The 20,588-nt window shown below is 37.5% G+C and overlaps 2 protein-coding genes across 4 annotated transcripts in view; both read right to left on the reverse strand.

Moving 5' to 3' along the window:
- cadps2 (Ca++-dependent secretion activator 2) overlaps window positions 1-20,588 on the reverse strand; it is a 184,743-nt gene that overhangs the window by 120,072 nt on the left and 44,083 nt on the right. For all 3 annotated transcript variants that reach the window (XM_085283227.1, XM_085283229.1, XM_085283226.1), the window contains exons 9-11: window positions 18,279-18,345; window positions 17,474-17,582; window positions 16,803-17,003 (exon numbers count right to left, since the gene is read on the reverse strand). In XM_085283227.1, coding sequence (XP_085139353.1) covers window positions 16,803-17,003; window positions 17,474-17,582; window positions 18,279-18,345 — 377 coding nt within the window. The remainder of the gene's footprint in view (window positions 1-16,802; window positions 17,004-17,473; window positions 17,583-18,278; window positions 18,346-20,588) is intronic.
- On the reverse strand, window positions 1,010-3,366 carry LOC146570292 (uncharacterized). Its single transcript, XM_085283232.1, has one exon. It carries the CDS (start codon window positions 3,298-3,300, stop codon window positions 2,605-2,607), a length of 696 nt encoding a protein of 231 aa, XP_085139358.1. The 5' UTR covers window positions 3,301-3,366; the 3' UTR covers window positions 1,010-2,604.

A 20,588-nucleotide genomic window follows, 5' to 3' on the forward strand; every position in this document is an offset into this window, starting at 1 on the left:
TTCTTGAAATTTTGTTATGTATATGATTTATATGAGACTTCCAGTTTAATTTATCATCTATAATCACACCAAGAAACTTATGTTCAAGTACTCTTTCAATTTCCACACCATCTACATGAATCTGCACTTGTGCATTTCTAAGGGAATTCCCAAATAAGATAATTTTAGTTTTACTTAGATTTAGCGATAGTTTGTTCCTGTTTAACCATTTTTTAATTTTGCACATTTCTGAAGTAATTGTATCCAGCAGCTCCTTTAGATTCCCCCCAGAACAAAAAATATTTGTGTCATCTGCAAATAATACTAATTTTAATATATCAGATGCCTTACAAATATCATTTATATAAATAATAAATAATTTTGGACCCAGTACAGAGCCTTGTGGAACACCACAAGCAATGTCCAAGCATGATGAGGAATGGACACCCAGCTTCACAAATTGTTTCTGGTCACTTATAATTTTTCACCCATTGCAGTACAACCCCCCTAATCCCATACCGTTCCAGTTTATTAATTAATATGTCATGATTGATTGTGTCTAATGCTTTCTTGAGATCCAGAAATACTCCAGCTGCATACTGTTTCTGATCTATAGCATTCGTAATCTCCTCAATTGATTCGATTAATGCCAGAGATGTTGATCTTTTTGATCTGAATCCATATTGACTGTCAGAGAGTAATTTATATTTATCTAAGAATTTGTCTAATCGTTTATTAAACAGGTTTTCTAGGATTTTGGAGAATTGTGGTAGTAAAGAAACAGGCCTGTAATTTGTGAAGTGGCGTCTATCCCCGGTTTTATACAGCGGCACAACTTTAGCTATTTTCATTTTGTTTGGCACTTTTCCCGTCTGAAATGATAAGTTGCAAATATATGTTAGAGGTCCTACAATTCCTTCAATGACCTTGACGATTTTCATGTCAATATCATTACAATCAGTAGATGTTTTATATTTACACATGTGTACAATGTCAATTATTTCTTTTTCCTCCACTGATGTGAGGAACATTGAGTTAGGGTTCCTTTCAATCAGGTTTTCACTACATTCTACTGATGGCAGTGACTCAGGAATTTGTTCTGCCAGTTTTGGTCCAATATTTACAAAATAATGATTAAAGCTGTTGACCTTATCAGCAGTGTTTTCCATAATATTGCCATTATCGATAAAGTATTGTGGATAACTTTGTTGTCCAGAATTATTTTTAATGATACCGTTTAAAACATCCCATATTCCGTTCATATTATGTTTATTGTTGTTCAATATTTTACTATAATACTCCTTTCTACATACACGTATAATATTGGTCAACTTATTTTTGTATTTTTTATATTTATTTTCAGCTTCTTTTGTTCTTTGTTTTAGGTATTCCCTATAGAGTGTATTTTTCTTTTTACATGCATTTTGTAAACCCTTAGTGAGCCATGGTCTATCTGAATATTTGTGCTTTCTGTTGTATTTTATTGTTGGACAGTTTTTATCGTACAACTCCATGAATATTCTTAAAAATATGCCATATGCAATATCAATATCAGCTTCTTTGTACACATTGTCCCAGTCCTGATTTAATAGATCGTTCTTAAATGCAGTCATCGTTTCTTCCGTCCTTACACGTCTGTATCTCAGTTGTTCTTCATGCTGATTTTTCTTATAATTAGTGTCATAAACTGCAAAAACTGGTAGGTGATCACTGATGTCATTAATTAATATTCCGCTCACAATGTTGTTTTCCATATTGTTAGTGAAAATATTGTCAAGTAAGGTGGCACAATGTGGTGTAATTCTGCTAGGCCTGGTTATTTTAGGATGTAAACTCAAACTGTACATAGTGTTTAGGAATTCGTCGGTCATTTTATGCTTTTTTGGATTCAACAGGTCAATATTAAAATCACCACAGATAAACATAACTTTTTGATTTGTTTTAGAGAATATTTCCTCTATGAAGTCATTAAATACTTGAATACTAGAGCCAGGTGTTCTATATATACACAGCTAATTATTACATTTTTTTCTTTTTCCTTATAAATTTCAATTGTTATACATTCTAGTAAATTATCAATTACAGTTGTCATACTTTCTACCACCTTGTAGTTTAGGTTTTTATCCACATACACAGCTACTCCCCCTCCACTCTTGTTCCTTCTATTTACAAAATTCACTTCATATCCCTCCAGTCCAAAGTCCATTCCTTTCTCCGCATTGATCCATGTTTCAGAAATGGCAATAATTCCAAATGGATTTGTCAACTCATTTAGACATTCCTTTATATTGTTGAAGTTGGCAAACAGACTTCTGCTATTAAAATGGATTATTGATAATTTATTTTCCGTGTTGATGGTGTGCTTAAACTGTTCATCAGTGAAGTAGCAGCAGTTACAGCTGATGTTGTAGAAGAAATTATTTTCCGGGTCTATATCCTTTTCTAAGTCTAGAACATTATGGTCTGTGTATCGAAATGTTCTCAGTTCCAGATTATCATAAAGAGAATTCCAATGAGTTATGTTGATATTGTTGCCGGATGCAGATGAAGTTCTTTTGGACTGTGCCATGTGTTGTGTTGTGTGTCACATCACATGTGTATTCATACCTCCAGAGTAAGTTGACCTCAGTATTTGTCCAGCTCTTCCATATTTCTGATGACCAACACTTTGGCTTGTTCCGGTGTTCCATTGAGTTTAATGAATACTTTGCAGTTGGTGGTCCATGTATTTTGAATTTTTCCCTGTTTCTTCAAGTAACGTGCTTTCCTGGCAATGTCCGCATTTCTTTTTATCAGATGTTCGTTCATGAAGACATCGGATCCTTTCAGTTTCTTTCCTTGTTTTAACAGTGCTGTTTTCTGTTTTCTGTTTGCAAATCTCACAATGATGGCTGGTTTGTCACTGTCATTTTTTCGGGGTAGAGGGTGGCAAGCCTCAATGTTGTTATAATCCACTTCCACACCTTTGGACCGTAGAAAGGTAACCACTTGATGCTCCGTGGAGTTGACATCTTCCTCTCCTGGCCCTCCTACATTGTCAGTGGCGACCGCCCGGGCGTATGACCGGGGTTTGATGCGAAGCCCCGTGATGATAACATCGTTCATCCGGGTGTACTGCTCCAAATCCGCCACTCTGTTCTCCAGGTACGCCAGCCGCCGATCCTTCTCGGCGTTCTGGATGCGGAGAGCCTTAACTTCCTCGACCAGGTCCAGGATGGCTTTCTGCTGCAGTTTGACAGTAGAAATCTCCTCTGTCATAAACTGCAGCGACTTCTTAATATCGTCTCCTTCCTCGGCTGACAGAAATTTTTTCGGGCCCATGCTGAGAGACGCTCTTGTAGCTTTGCCGTGACGACCGGCTAGCTAGTTGATGCTAGCGTCCTTCCTCTCACTCACCGCTACGGTTCAAAAACATCAACTTATGAGTTTTCGAGAGGTCGCAAATGACGAGCCACCACTTCTGGACGGTTTCCCACACACGCTCTCAAAGATTAGTATGTGCAGAGTATTGTGGGGGTCTGCTAATCCTGGAAGACCCCAGTGTCATCAGTCTTGGACAGCGTCCGTGTCCACAGGAGTGAATCTCCTCAGATGACAAGTCTGCAGAAACTTTGTAATGCTATCATGTCAGTATGGTGAAAAACATCTGAGAGGAATGTTTCCAGCACCTTGTTGAACCTATGCTACGAAAAATTAAGGCAATTCGGAATTAAATTCAGTTCAGAACTGAAGAAGCTTCTCGGATGAGAGGTAACATTTTCAAGCAACTTAAAGAAATCCAGACGCTTTTCTTTCCAAGATCCTTAGTCAAGTAATTCAAGTGCAAAGGTCACAGGGAGGGTGGATCTTCTGCCAGCTGTCATAGGACAAGTAGTTCATTTATGATTTTAATGCTAAAGGGAAAAAGTGTATTCAAGACTGCTGAAAACATGATCTTCAATTGTCTGATTGTCTGTACAGGTGCACATCACTCAAAAAGGAGAAGGCTTTGGTGTGCTACCCTGTTATTTGGGATGACTGCGAAATATGCAGTCAGTCTCATGTTTTTGGACACTTGTTCAAAGGAAAAAGCATTTTCCAAATTGAGAGGAAAACAGAAACTTCTGAATTCCACGGTGTTTCTGAGTGTAAGTACTGTTTTGTACAGTGCTGTATCCTTAAAGCCATTTTTTCCAGAGTTATGGAATTGTTTCATGTTATTGTTTTTAATTAATGGTTAATGAAAATAACAAATTTTGTCTCCATTATTATAGGATCAGATGAGCTTGCAAAGTTTGTATGGATGAATGTATAGTTTGTAATAAGAAAGGAAGAAAAGCTCGTATTACACTATCATTTTTATATTTAACATAACAAGAGAGTTTCATAGTGAAGCGTCCATTATGCACCAAATTACTTAAGCAGTCTTTACTTACTATCTAATTACACTGAACTTAAAATTACTTACAGTACAATTTGCGCCCTTCCCTGTAAAATATATGGAAGTTAGAAAGCTTAAGTTACTCCATAAGGCTCATGCCATGAGAAGTACAGCGTACTTGTGATGTAACATAAGGGGAAAAGAAATGTCTGGGAATTACCATGAAATTAAGCTGTACTTAAAATTACATGCACTATAATATGCTACCGCCATGCTTAATTAGACCTTTCCAACTAGTCTTTTGGCCCAGCTCACTTCATTCCAGTCAATACAGGCAATAGGTTTCAACAAGAAAGCACCAATTAAAAAGAAAGAAAAAGAAAGATTATGTTTGCTAGATTATTTTCGATTGTTTGCCAAAACACCACCCATCTCAGGTGCGCAACTAAAATGTAACACATGCTCATCTGTATCTTCTCTTCATGTGTATTCATCTCTGTCCAACCTCTCTATACCCATCTAGTCTGCGTTTCATTGCCATCATCACAGCAACAGTCACATCTATGTGACAACCTGCTCTGAAAAGAGGCAGTGGCCCCTGATGGCAGGTTATTGACGCAGACAAAGAGGATAAGGACAAAGTGTTTCAGTTTCAGGTGCACATGGTTGAAAGATTTGACATGACCTCCCTGTCGGAGCAGAGCAGCTCTGCTGATGACAGAACAAACAGAGACGAAGACACAGACAGACAAGTCCATCAGCCTTGGTCTGGCTGATTGCAGCTTCACACTGTGTAGAGCTTAAAGAGACAAACTAAACTCTGTCAAAAAATAAAAAGGAGCACACACAAACTTTCAGAGCTCTTCTTCTGCATTTAAGAGGGATGCTGAACCCCAAGAGCGTAACATAATTGGACATTCCCCTCAGGATCATCCTTGATTTCAAACCAACCACCAGCTTCTTTCAAAAACACAGATGACAGGTGGAAACATCTCTTCAGGAGCCATTCTGTAGATCTGTCTTAACATATTAACAAAAAAAGTCGATGTCTGTGTGAGAAAAGTGGAATTCAAGAGTCCAAAAGTCACAGCCTCCGATGGTTTCCACTGATTTGGACTTTGTTCTTGGTCCATTTCATTCAATCATTGAAATCATGTTAACTCAAATTTCTTTCAGACTTGGTTGTCCTTTCAATAAAGTTCGGAGGTGAGAACATTAGCAGCTTAATTGACCCCACAAAGAGCTAACATATGTCTTGAAAAATAGGTTTTCTCATTGCTAAATATAAAGACTAAACTTTCCCATAGCCTCTAGTGATTTATCCTATTTAGATCAAACTTTTAAGTCAAACTACTGTAATGCTTGAACTACTGGCGCAATCGAAGAATCCCAGCGGTCCCCAAAAGCATCAACTCGGTGCTTTTTCGATGATATTAGGATCATTACAGTAATCCCAGGACAGGGGCCACATCCAAATCTCAGCAAACAACACAGCAAACACCCACATCTAAACAATTAAAAAAAAAATATGGTAAAAGGAAATGCACAATAAAAGCTCCACTAAAGCTCCACTTTTTAGACAATTCCTCACACAGTAAAAGATATTTTCCAAATTAAGAGAAAAGCAAAAACTTCTGAATTCCATGGTGTTTCTGAGTGTAAGTACTGTTTTGTACGGTACTACTGTATATCCTTAAAGCTATTTTTTAAGGTTATGGAATTGTTTCTTGTTCTTGTTTTTAACTAAAGGTTAATTAAAATTAAATTAAATTAAATGAATTAAATCAAGGTTATAGGTTTGCTGTGTTGTTTTCTGTGTTATTTGCCGAGATTTGGATGTGGCGAGGATTACCGTAATGACCCTAATATCACTGAAAAGCACAGAGCCACCGCTTTCAGGAACCAGTGAAATTCTTTCAATTGAGCAAATGGTTCAGGAGATGAACCAGGACATCAACTGTGGTGTTCAAATTTTTCAGAAGGAATTCAGGAGAAATATCTGTTGTTTAAAAAGATTTAATTTGCTTTGGCAGTTGAAATTATAAGTTTTACAGCACTGGACATTCACAGAAGAGATCCTGAAAATGAAAGTTGCAAAACATCTGTCTGGTGTCATGTCTGGCAACATGTTAGGCTTTAGAGAGTTAACATTTCTAAAACAAAGTGATTAAGACTGCATTACAAGCCTATAAAAACATTGGTATCCTTTTGTTTTTGGTCTCATCTCTTTGGCACAGAGATTTCGCACGAGTCTTTAGAGGATATTACGTACTACAGATAACAGGATTATTTGCAATTTTATGTTAAAGGGAACATTATTGTGAAATTGCTGAACCTTTGCCCCATCTTTACTTTACCAGAATAAACTGGTTGTCTGCCAATTAACCTTCCTCCAGTTGTTTTTGTTTTCTGTACTATATACTTTTCCAGCCTCTTCTTGCACCTATCCCTGCTGTGGAGCTGCCCTTAAAACGAGGTACTAGTTTATACTAAAAATAGTAAAACGTCTCAATTTAAATATTTGTTATATTTCTATGTTCTATTGTGAATAAAATGTGTTTATGAGATCTGCAAAACCCATGTATTCTCTTTTTAATTACATATTGTACAGTGTCCCAGGTATTTAGAAGTGGAAATTGTAACTCCAGTGTCTTGCAAAGAAAAGATCATTTTAACATATCTATATTGTTTCTCATTTTTATGGTAGATTCATTTTGATAAAGAGAGAAAGAATATCATCCAAAAATCCAGAAAAAAAAAACATTAGATGAAAGTTGAGTGAAATAAGAATTTTTGAGGCCTGGACTTCCCAACCTGCTGGTCTAAAAGATATGTTGACCGTTAACTCAGAAGGATCAATTGGAGAAAAAGAGTCTATATAAATATTAATGGTATTGAAAGTAGTAAACAAACATGGAGACATTGACTGGCAGACACAGAGACAGTCACCAGAATGGGGAATAAGGGTAACTCAAGATAATGGAGAACATGATCACTAGGCCGGGGAACATGGGAAGATAAAAGGACAAAAGCAGATGAAACTGGGACACAAAGGAATACAGAATGGGAAGACAACAGGACTGTAACTACAGGGAGTGCAGAATTATTAGGCAAGTTGTATTTTTGAGGAATAATTTTATTATTGAACAACAACCATGTTCTCAATGAACCCAAAAAACTCATTAATATCAAAGCTGAATGTTTTTGGAAGTAGTTTTTAGTTTGTTTTTAGTTTTAGCTATTTTAGGGGGATATCTGTGTGTGCAGGTGACTATTACTGTGCATAATTATTAGGCAACTTAACAAAAAACAAATATATACCCATTTCAATTATTTATTTTTACCAGTGAAACCAATATAACATCTCATCTCAATATAACATCAGATCAGGTGAACAAGGAGGCCATGTCATTAGTTTTTCTTCTTTTATACCCTTTCTTGCCAGCCACGCTGTGGAGTACTTGGACGTGTGTGATGGAGCATTGTCCTGCATGAAAATCATGTTTTTCTTGAAGGATGCAGACTTCTTCCTGTACCACTGCTTGAAGAAGGTGTCTTCCAGAAACTGGCAGTAGGACTGGGAGTTGAGCTTGACTCCATCCTCAACCCGAAAAGGCCCCACAAGCTCATCTTTGATGATACCAGTCCAAACCAGTACTCCACCTCCACCTTGCTGGCGTCTGAGTCGGACTGGAGCTCTCTGCCCTTTACCAATCCAGCCACGGGCCCATCCATCTGGCCCATCAAGACTCACTCTCATTTCATCAGTCCATAAAACCTTAGAAAAACCAGTCTTGAGATATTTCTTGGCCCAGTCTTGACGTTTCAGCTTGTGTGTCTTGTTCAGTGGTGGTCGTCTTTCAGCCTTTCTTACCTTGGCCATGTCTCTGAGTATTGCACACCTTGTGCTTTTGGGCACTCCAGTGATGTTGCAGCTCTGAAATATGGCCAAACTGGTGGCAAATGGCATCTTGGCAGCTGCACGCTTGACTTTTCTCAGTTCATGGGCAGTTATTTTGCACCTTGGTTTTTCCACACGCTTCTTGCGACCCTGTTGACTATTTTGAATGAAACGCTTGATTGTTCGATGATCACGCTTCAGAAGCTTTGCAATTTTGAGACTGCTGCATCCCTCTGCAAGATATCTCACTATTTTTGACTTTTCTGAGCCTGTCAAGTCCTTCTTTTGACCCATTTTGCCAAAGGAAAGGACGTTGCCTAATAATTATGCACACCTGATATAGGGTGTTGATGTCATTAGACCACACCCCTTCTCATTACAGAGATGCACATCACCTAATATGCTTAATTGGTAGTAGGCTTTTGAGCCTATACAGCTTGGAGTAAGACAACATGCATGAAGAGGATGATGTGGACAAAATACTCATTTGCCTAATTATTCTGCACTCCCTGTATATACCAGCACAGCAGACAAACAACTACTAACATGCAACAGCAACAAACCCGGACAGAAACGATAACGACACAAAGCACAGAGAACACAGGGCAAACATGATAACGAAAACAAAGAATGAATCACACCTAATAACCCAGAATAGACTCAAGACACTGGGACCAAAACCTAGGAACCCTTGTTTTGCTTGAGAATCAAATAGTTATTTCATTCACTGACATGCAAATCTACTTTCACTGATATTCTCCCTTCATTAAACTACCAGAAAAATCAGTTACTGTTCATTCCTTCGTAAGTGAGCAAACTTGCAAAATCTGCAGGGGGGATTTCCCCCACTATATATATACACACTGTAGCCTTTTTAATTTTACAGTCAGCACAATGGCAATTTTGCTTTTTTTAAGTACTATGTTTGCATAGGTAATACATGGACAATAGTGATAGTGAAGTGCTAACACTGTCACTTCACAGCAACATTGTTCCTGGTTCCTGTGTAAGTTTTCTCTGCCTGCTCCAGGTTTCTCTCACAGCCCAAAGATATGCATGTTATCCCTTTTGGAGATTCCAAATTGCTGATGGATGTGCAGTTGTTAAAGTGCTCAGAGCCTACAGATTAAAATACCATATAAATGAACAGTTACAACGTGACATGTGGTCCAAAGTCCTTTGAGGGGTCAGTAAGACAAGAAAAGCACTATAAAACCAATTAATATATAAATACATTATATTTCTCTGGGGAAAATGATACTTAGTATCATTTGTGTGGCTTCTCCAGAAAGTCTAACTGCTGATAAGTCTGGTAACCCATTAGCTAGTGGGTTTACTTAGCACTGGAAGTATTTAGGGCTCTCACTGTAGTCAGAATATTTGGTTAGCAGATAACAGATCCACTCCAAGGCTTCATGTTCCAAGTTCTAGTCACCATTTACAAATGCAGACAACTTTAAAGAAGCCATTGAATTCTAATGAAATTCAGTGATTATGGCATAGTGACCCAACTACATAACAACTTACAGCTCACATACATAGTCATTGGAAAAGGATCATCAAAAGCTCGACAACCCCTGCTCAATAACCCTTATTATAACATGAAGTTAATCTCGTAAATCGTAAATAGACTTGCTCTTATATAATGGTTTTGCAGCAATTCAAAGCGTCATGTCTCATTTACCCAAGTATTTGTTTTTATATCTAACATTCACACTCTGACGAACATTTCATCCTTGGGGCAACTCAGGGTTCAGTATCTTGCTCAAGAATCCTGCTGACTGGAGTACTCAGGGATTGAACCAACAATTCCCCAATTAGTAGACAACCTGTGCTACCCCAGCCTGAGCCACAGCCACATTATTATTATTATGTAAGTTATTGTCCCCAATAGTCAGCCAGTGAACCTCTCTGTTCCTGAGTCAGATCTATGGTTTTAAATGGCAATAGCAGAAACGCTCAGACTGATGTTCCACAACAGTTTTTTTTTTTTTTAAATCAACAGATAACAATGGCTACAGTCATCTATTATATATACAACAACAGTCTCAACCAGTCTGAACAAGCAACAATGAAAGACTGCTGACTGAATTCACAAATATCTAAAGGTTTTACACAGAAAACCATTAAGTGTGAGAAAACTGTTGGGCATCAGCTGGTACATAAAATGACCAGTTTATCCCTGAAAACAGAAAGTGTGGATTCACGGAGCAGGACAGTAACTGTGAGTAGGCTGATATGTGTGAGCCTCTGACATGGCTTCCATGTGTAAACAGCTTCATTATTAGAGCTGACACGCCAGTCAATAAAATCTGATGCTGCTGTCTGTTCTAAAGACAAAGAAAAGATACTGTGACTCTGCTCTCATTGTCTCACCTCTGAGTTATTAACCTTCAAATAGAAAACAAAACCATCTCGCTCATGTTTAAAAAAAAAAAATTGCAGCTATTTCCATGGAGTCAAGACAGAACAAGTGGGACTTTATTAATGGTAATAACCCATTTCACATGCAGTCATTAGTGAAATGTAACCCCCACATTGATTTTTATCAAAAGCACACCTGCAGGGCGACTGGAAATGAAGATGCAGGTTAACAGCTATGATTGTTATTAAAGTGAGAATGACTTCCTCTCAAGCCCATTACGCACAAACATGCTCACACACACAGCAACACTTTGCACCCAGTTAAGAGCTATTTCAGGGAAACCTTCCATTTCCTTTTGCAAACACTGTGTCAGCACCTCTCGCGATTGACGTTTCAATCTATTCCATTAAACACTAACGAGTTGTGGCGAGAATGGACCGCAGTCACACCACATTACATAAATACAGCTATAATCAGCTTCATTTCACAGTACCTGGCATGGGAGGAGTTGAAAATGTAGACATGTCTTCTATATACAGGTTTAAAAAAAATAATGTTTGTAGGTCCAGTCAAGGAAGAGTAAAACAGAAACGTCCAAATGAAAAATTATACAAAAGATGAAAAATAAATAAATACAGGACAAAAAATATAAATAGAACAATGAGGGAAATACAGAAAAAGACAAGTGGTTCATTAAGTTTTTTGACCACAAGACGTTTTTAGGGACAATTACAATAACCTCAGTTTTATCTGAATTTAAAAGCACAGAATTTGAGGTCATCCAGCTCTTTATGTCTTTAAGAAATTCCTGCAGTTTAACTTATTGGTGTGTGTTATCTGGTTTCGTGGATAGATAATGTTGGGTGTCGTCTGCATAGCAGTGAAAATGTATGCTGATGTCTTCTGAGGACACTGCCTAAGGAAAGCATGTATAATGTAAACAGCTTTGGTCCTAGCACTGAACCCTGTGGAACTCCATCACTAACCTCAGTGTGTGAAGAAGACTCTCCATTTACATGAACAAATTGGAGTCTCTTAGATAGATATGATACAAACCACTGCAGTGCAGTAGCTGTAATACCTACACAGTGTGCTCTAATTGTTCTAATAGAATATTATGGTTGACAGTATCGAACGCTGGACTGAGGACAAGCAGGACTGACTGACCAAAGTACATGAGAACTCAGGGCTGTGTGTCAGACAGGGTCTTCTGCAGTACGGTGGCCCCACAGGGAACTGTTCTGGCTCCGTTCCTCTTCACCATCTACACTGCAGACTTCTCCCACAACTCCACCCAGTGCTTTCTTCAGAAATTCTCTGATGACTCCGCAATAGTCGGCCTGATGATCACTGATGGGGATGACAGGGAGTACCCTTAACTGACCCAAGACTTTGTGGACTGGTGCCAGCAGAACTACCTCCAAATCAACACTAGTAAAACCAAGGAGCTGGTGGTAGACTTCTGCAGGCACAAACATCCTCCAGTGCAACCACTGAACATTCAAGGTATGGACACTGAGGCTGTGGACAGCTACAGGTACCTTGGTGTTTATGTGAACGATAAACTGGACTGGACAGGACAGAGTCTCAGGTCTTTTGGGGTGAAGGGCCCACTCCTGAAGACCTTCTATGACTCTGTGGTGGCCTCAGCCATCTTTTATGGTGTGGTCTGCTGGGGTGGCAGCATCTCTGCTGGGGACAGGAAGAGACTGAACAAGCTGATCCGAAGGGCCAGCTCTGTTCTAGGATGCTCTCTGGACCCAGTGGAGGTGGTAAGAGACCGGAGAATGGTGGCTAAGCTGTCATCCTTGTTGATGAGTGCAATTCTCTTTTTCTGACAACGTTGTATTTTATTCTATTGTATATAGTATGTTATTCTTATTATACTGTCCTATTCCAGTGTTTTTCTTAGTTTTTGCTACTGTAATTTTCCACTGTCCACTTTCTGCTGTGACACAACAAATTTCCCACGAGTGGGACTAATAAAGGTTATCTTATCTTATGAATAAACTATTTCTCAGCAGATGATGAGTTAGCTGTTTCACAACTACTCTTTCAAGATTTTTTTAGATAAAAGGAAGGTTAGAGATAAGACTGCTGAGTCAAGAGATGGCTTTTTTTAATGGTTTAACTACTGCCAGCTCAAAGGCCTGTTGTATTTAGCCAATTATTAGCGGTAAGTTGATCATATTTAAGATTGAAGCATTAATTAATGGTAAAACTTCTTTGAGCAGTCTTATCCGGTTGTTCAGTGATGACACGACGAAACTTCCGGGCCTAAAGTAGTCTGCGTTTAATATGGCTTTTGTGTTGTTAACATGTTTAATGTTATGTATTTTCTTCTATTTGATCTCAAAAAGCTCCTAAAACAGTCAGTAATCACTGTTGACCTCCCTCGGCTTTTATTACCGCTAATCATTTATTTAAGCTGAGTTTTTAAAACCTTAGGATGTAACTAAAGCCCAGCCCATGCAGCAGTATATGAATGACTAACCTCGTATTGTGGATGGATTATCTCAGTTGTTCTCCTGGCTGAAGTTTGGTCCTTTTACAGCATCCTGCCATGCGATTACATTTGTTCCTGACCACAAGAACACTCACATTAACTTTTATCGAGTGGAAAAAAAGTTAGCTTGTTTATATTATACTAACATAGCTGTGTCGCTAGCGGTCACGTAGCACATCATTATGTACCAGCTAGCCCAACTTCAGTAACCCTACAAACGTCACTGCTGTTTAGTTTTCTGTCTTCATTTATGCTGGAAGTGATAGCAGAGCTGTACGTTTTAATTTGTTTCCAAAACCCCGCAGTCAGGACATGCTATATTGTATTTAGATAGAAGCTAGCAAGCTAACTCCCTGCTAACTTCTAACTCCGTTAAATGTCATAAATTCCGTTTTCATGGATGCCTGGATGTTAAACTCAATTGTTACACCTGGTAGAGCAGAACGCTGATCATTTTATTAAAGATGAAAGACTTTAGACAGTTTGTAACTCTCAGTAATGCCATAGTGATCGTTTGATATATGGACCTGCAGCGGAGTTTAGGTCCAGACACGGCTAGTGACGTCAGACTGAACAACCGGATAGGAATGGGGTCTAAAAGACACTTTGATGGTTTGGAGGAAGTAATTACTGAAGTTAATTTAAAAAGATTAATTGGTGAAAAGGACTAAATGAATATCAGTGAAAGTACTGAAAGTACCGAAAGTAGCCGTAGATAATGCTACATCTATGATATCATTATCAGTGACTCTTTCCTCTAATCGTTAAAATTTTATTTGTAAAGAAATTCATGAAGTCATTACTCGTTAATTGTTAACTATTAATAGCAAGCCAACCATTAATACCATTGTATTAATGTTTGGCTCAAGAGTGCTCTGACTTTGTGTCAGCCTGGCTACTGCACTGAAGAGAAACCTGTTGCTCTTATTTTCTTCAATCAGTGATGAATTTTAGGATATTCTAGCTTTAAGTAAGGCTTTTTTTTTTTTAAATTAAAGCAGCAAACTATTTCTCTAAATTATGATCTTCTAAATTAGTGAGACTCCATTACTGAGTTTGACAGTTATACCAGGGAGTTAAGTACTTCTGATTTGAGGCTCTCTTTATAGTCATGCAAGGCATATGTAGTGAAGAAGGTAAATGATTAACAAGATAATCAACCTGTGCAGGAGTAGCTGCTCTGCAATATGTTGGTAAAAGGCATTAAAGATGATAACAGTTGGTGAATTTTATCCTCCAACTTAGTACCAGTACTTTCAGAAAGATATCTGATGTGATGAAATCTATCCCCCATGGCTATGTAATCAATTATTGTAAAAGTAAGTTTTTCAAGGGTGCAAAGCGAGTCTCTAATTCAAACTGGCCTCCAGACTTGAAAATAGGCTACATTTATTACTGTGTGCTGTTAAGAAAAAAGGAGGAAGTCATTTCAAGAAGATGAGAACACGGCAAGAAAATGGATGAACAGTATGTGATGTATTAAAGAAAAAAGTGTCACCATTTAATTTTGTCTTCATACTCTCTTCCTTCCATCTTTACCATATGTTGTGTTTGTTTTTCCTCTCTCACAGTAGTGTGACCTACAATGCTGTTAAGCTGTTTCGATCCGACTCTTGCTGTGTGACTGTGTGATACAGAACCAATCAGCATGTGAACATGAAACCCTCTCCAAACAAAAAACACCATCTTGGAACCTGCTGTCTGATTGGTGTTCTGTAATGAAAAACTCTTCACACTGTGTACAGTGGAAAGAAGGGAGCAACATCGCAATAAAAACGTGTTATGGTAAAAGGATGGCAGTGGATGAGAAAAAAAAGGAAAGAATTACTTTAAATTAAAGACTGTCAGGACCAAAAATTAGAAAAACATACAGTGATATCAAACTCTTCAGATTTGGTCTGCAGGCTTCAACAGAGTTTTATTTATTTTAACATAACCTGATGCTAAAAAGGTGCTGTTTCTCTTCCATCAAACTGTTTTCCATTAGGCTGACTACAGAGTACCAAAACAACCCCAGGATAAGGCTGTGCTAATGTAATACTATGAGCTATCAAGGAAATAATTGCATAATCCAATTGTATTATATTGTATTGTATTGTATGACTGAACCAACAAACACAATGCTGCTGTGAGGTTTCTACAGCAGTGCTGGTGCTAAAACACTGAAATGCTATATAATGGTAATCTCAGGATACATGATGGTAACGTTGTGCATGTCAAACTGTTAATTTGTCAGTATTCTGACAAATTAGTATAATAGTATAATAAACTTGTATGAAGGTGTACTAGGGCCACATTAAGAAAAAATATTATTGATAATTTTGAGAATAAAGTTAAAATACTATTTTGAGAAAAAAGTTGTAATTGTATTTTCGACTGTAATCTGTAATCCGCACATCCAATTATGAGCAGATTACAGTTACGGTTTCAGAACAAACTGCCTCAACTGCTGTAACCTCTACAAAACGCCTCGTGTAGATGACTTAGTAAAACAAATTGATCAGCGGTCTGACACAACACACAATCTCTTTGCTGCATGAGGGTGTAACTATTGATAACCTTGCATTTGTCCTTTACCAGCCACTTCATTTTGAAAAACACAAACTCTTCCTTGTTTCTGTGTTTTTCCCTCACCAGATGCAGCTTACTCAAACCATCCTTTCAATGCCCTTATACATACACCGCATCGTTTATGTGCTAAAAGAGAAATCATTTCCTTTATTGCTACTAAAACATTTTCTGAAGTAGGCTTTAATTAATTGACAGGGTATAGCAACCGTGGTGATCTCCACATTTTGACTTTTTTCTGGAGATGCAAATACAAATGTTTTCTCAAAATAAATTTTCAATTTTAATATGAAAATTTTGACTTTATTCTCAAAATGATCAATAATCTATTTTTTCTTAATGTGACTCTAATATAATAACAACAACAATAATAATAACAATCTTTGTATTGTTATTATTATTATTCATTTTGTCATTGTTTTGCTGTGTTTTATTTTATTGTTAAGTGTCCGTGGGTGTCTTGAAAGGCGCTTTTAAACAGAAGTTGTTGTTGTCGTCGTCATCATCATCATCATCATCATCATCATCATCATCATTATTATTATTATTATTATCATTATCATTATCATTATTATTATTATTATTATTACAACAACACTTATACCTTAAACTTTTCTTGAGTCGGACCTGGTACATAAAAAAAAAAAGTACATTCCCACCAACCTGTTTCACTGTTAGGAAGTAAATTATGGGAATGCGACAAAAATCATCAAGTAAATTTGGATTTATCTCTCAAGAGAAAGATTTGTAACTGACCTGCTTTTATACAAATGGTTCTATTTACAGTTTTAATTTCACTAAAATAAACGAAAACTAAAGGTTTTCTAATGGTTTCCATTTAAGAGCAACCACAATAATAAAGACACTAAAACTTAGAAAACAACAACTTACAATCACTCAGGTTCTGCCAAGTCTCTATAGATAAATAAAGATTGCAGGCAGAAGCATTCAACAGAATATGTAACTATGCACCTGAACTCTGTGTTTTACAGTTGTGGTTCCTTTCCCAATAAACACTGTTTGATTTTAAAAGCTATTCGAACACTTTCTGTAGTTTGCCACTTTTCATTTCTTCAATGACATTCAGATAATCAAAACAGATCGAGTGAGAAGCTGAACTTACTGATGGGGGATGTCAGTTTTTGGTTTCCTCCTCTGCAGTTTGGGGTTTTGTTTTTGGGGTGGAGGATCGGTTTGTAGGACTGTCCAGTCGCTCGGTACATGGCCTGGATCCACAGCACCCGTTCCTGCTCATCATCACAAGCAAACATCACCAAATCGCCTTCCTTCAACACGTTAAAAAAAACCCGACCACCTTGCAGACCTAAAGAGGAGATAAAAGAAGTGAATGTTAAAGGGAAGAATAATGAAAAATAAGCACATCCAAATCTTACTTTGTGACAATTTCATCATATTCATCATATTCCATGAAATCATTTCTTGATGATTTATAATTAATTTCTTTTTAAACTGTAGTAAATCTGTGCTCCCTACTTTTCTCAAAAGTGAGATATTGAAAAGTCTGTAATGTAATCTTCAAAATAGAGAACGTGGTTATGAACAAAATTTAGCAGAGAAACAGATAACACAACAAAAATTATAAAAATTGCATTTAAACGTAACATTTAAACAGCTTTTTTGACAGTGTTTTGGGGAGATTAGTATAATTCCATAAATTAGAGTTGTTTTAATTATTTTATTGGCTCCAATAACTTTATTCTTTGTACACAATCAGTTTCAAGATGATCAAAATCTATCGTGCTATTGTTTTTAACATTTCTTTTTCATGTCTACCTGGCCGAGGCTCACAGGAGTCCACTGTGTAGCCCTCCAGCTGCATCAGCTCCTGAGGCTCAGCCTTCTTCTCTCTATAGCTGCACATTGCAAATGTGTACTGACTAACCTGCAGGACAGCGACACAAATTCATGAGCAATCAAAAACAGACACACATGCATGCACACACACCCACACACAGTCCATAGACATGAAAGTTCTCCAGGTTCATTTTCTTTGCTGTCCCACAAAATGTGCTAAAAAAATGTAAAATTTAGTGTTAGGGCTACGCAATGACTGTTAAATATGAATCATGTGAACTTGTTAAGATTATGACATATTCTGACTGTCACATCTGATTTCAGAAAGACGGTAAAAGCAAACTCAAGTCTTCACAAATCAGTGGGCAATGTCATTGTGTCCACTTTGGCTACACAGTGTCTTACTACCAGTCGTCATTAAATATGAACAGCCGTTAAACATTTGATTCCAGGTGCAGAGAAACAGTATCTGAGGACGTTACACGCTCGTGGGGGTTGGCTGTCACAAAAGCATGGGGTAGATTTGCAAGAATCTGCCCCATGTGCCTCTAATGCTCAGAAAGTTAATGTCAGCTTAAGTTGAAAAAAAAAAGTGTCAAAGGAATTGAGACAACCGGTTTCCTATGAAGGCCGAAGCTTTCATATGTGACTGCTGCGTCCTACCAAAACGCTGCCTGAATCAGATCCTTCAAATGTCAACACTTTGCTGCTGCTGTATTACACCTCTGTCCATATCAGTCACAGCTTACAAATTCATCTGAGCAGCGTCTCACCAGTTTCATACCTGGACAAGAACAAAATATCTTTTTTTCCAGCGTTTCCAGACCCTCTGCCCCATAGCGTACAGGTATCTGAAGCACAAAGAAAGACAGTGAGTTACTGATTGCTTTTTTAAAAAACATTTTTTCCTGAAGTGAACCGCATGTACGATACTGTGTTTCACACACTAATTTAACAGATGACTCACTCATTTTACCCATTTATATACGTCTCATTTTAGCTAGCTAAATAAGCTGGCTAAAATGAGACTAGATTAGTTATTCTGATGGGTACTTAAAGCAGTTGGAATAGTTACAAATAAATTAATCATATGTAATAGTCCTGCCTAAAATGGATTTACATCCATTTTAAACTATTTAACCCAATTTGTCAGTTTTACTATTAAATCATGTAGAAAATATTTTTTCCAAGGTGAGAAATTTGCATAAAACTTAAGCCACTTATCTCTTAAACTGACTCACAGACTCTGCTCAAATTAAATAAAGATATTCTTGAGAATAAGAAAATACTCTGAGGCATTTTGCCTGATGAACTGTGGTTGCAGTGGATTTTTAAAAATGTATGTGGTCCTCTAAATCACAAAAACAAGCAAAATTACTTTTTTCCTTATAAGTAGTAGAAACTCTTATTACTCTTGTTCTTTAAATGGTCTGTAGAATTCGGTTCATCGGGTTTTGTGCTCACCAACAATTTCAGTAACATTTTGAGAAGTCCTACTTTACAGAGTGTTATGGTTTACTCTTTCTTTCTTTTTCATGCCCACACACACCACACAAGTGCTTTTAGTGCTCAGAGTAGAAAAGCGCTATATAGGAACCAGTCCATCTATCATGTACAAAATGTTACCGAGGGCTGCTACTGGCCTACAGGATGCACTTTCAAAATATTTGACATATAGTTTGTCATCTCTAATTCAAACAGCAACCCAAGTCTCACACTGAAGAGTTAAAAAGCTTTTGAAGATTTCCAGCAGCTGATAAAGATCATGCAATACCATTGAAAGATCCAGAAGAGCCACTAAAGGGGTCCTGAGGAAAGACTGTTTTGTCAAATGTGAAATGGATTTGTGGAGCTCCACAGGAGTTTTTGTATTTTCTAAAATAAAAGAGCATACTTATTTTCTTTTCTTGTAGTTTAATAAATTCGAATGTCAAATGCATTAATTTTGATAAACGCCTAACCTTTAAAGTCAATCACTCTTTGGATTTTGGACTGCTGCCTTGGGTGTGGGCAGTGTCGTCTTACAATTCACCAATAAATGAAGGAAAAACTGGTTACTATTACTGTTCTTGAAGCTTGTAGGTACAAATGACAAAAAACCAAGTATAGAAATGCATAACTTCAGGAGAAATTGTTTTCAACGTTTTGCTTGAAATATTCATTTGCCTCCTGCTTCAGATAAAAGGTTAGTATACTGTTTTAATGCAACCCACCCCAAGAAGAACAAAACATAAAAGAACAAAAACTACATTTACATTTAAAATATTTACAAGCTTTTGTGAGCCTCTTTGTACCAAATCATTATTTTGATATTATTTTTATTGTGTCTCATATCCCAATATGACACCAAATTATTAGTAACAATTATTTTTTATCTAAAGTGAAACTAAAGTAATGAGTTTTGAGCTGAAAGAGGCCATGACAACAGCAGCAGCTCAAAATGGAAGAATAACCAGCATGGCCTCTCAATCAATGGCTGCTCCTGGGCCTCCTAAAGCGTGGGATACAGGCAAGTGCAAGTGAGGAAAATCAATCCATGGCGAGACCTCTTTCTTCAGCCCTGATGCCTGCCCTTAAAGAAAAGGCCTCCAGTCAAGGCTGTGGTGTGTCTGGATGGAGAATCTGGGCCATTCTGCATGACTCCAGGTTAACATGTGGCACTGTTCGCCAGCCACTTGTGTAAATTATTTGGTTGCTGGTCCTGCTCCTTCCTGCTGTTTCAAACATCCTTCAGCTGCAAGGATCCAAAGAGATGGACGGTTGATGCCAAAAAGTTCACTGCAGACATTTAACAGTCCTCACAGCACAAAAACATCCATCTTAAACTGGTCATTTAGCCAGACATTTAGACTCTGAGGGTTTTAAAGTCTGTCGACACACTGAGCAACTACAGTGTTTCTCATTGCATTTATATATTAGGCACCATTTGTTTGAAATAAAAGAACCGATGTTACAACAATGAAGAAAGTTTTTGTGTCTAAATCTGGTTATAACCGTAGCAGATTGGCTGCGATTTTAAAAATTGTAAGAAAAAAAGACATACTTTAAGACAAAGTAATAGAACAGATTATCCGCAGCAGTATTACTGAGTTTG

This window comes from Mchenga conophoros, linkage group LG7 (assembly GCF_057382185.1).
Source record: "Mchenga conophoros isolate Kocher_MC1m ecotype Shallow Benthic linkage group LG7, M_conophoros_male_GT1.1, whole genome shotgun sequence".
Classification (NCBI taxonomy): domain Eukaryota; kingdom Metazoa; phylum Chordata; class Actinopteri; order Cichliformes; family Cichlidae; genus Mchenga; species Mchenga conophoros.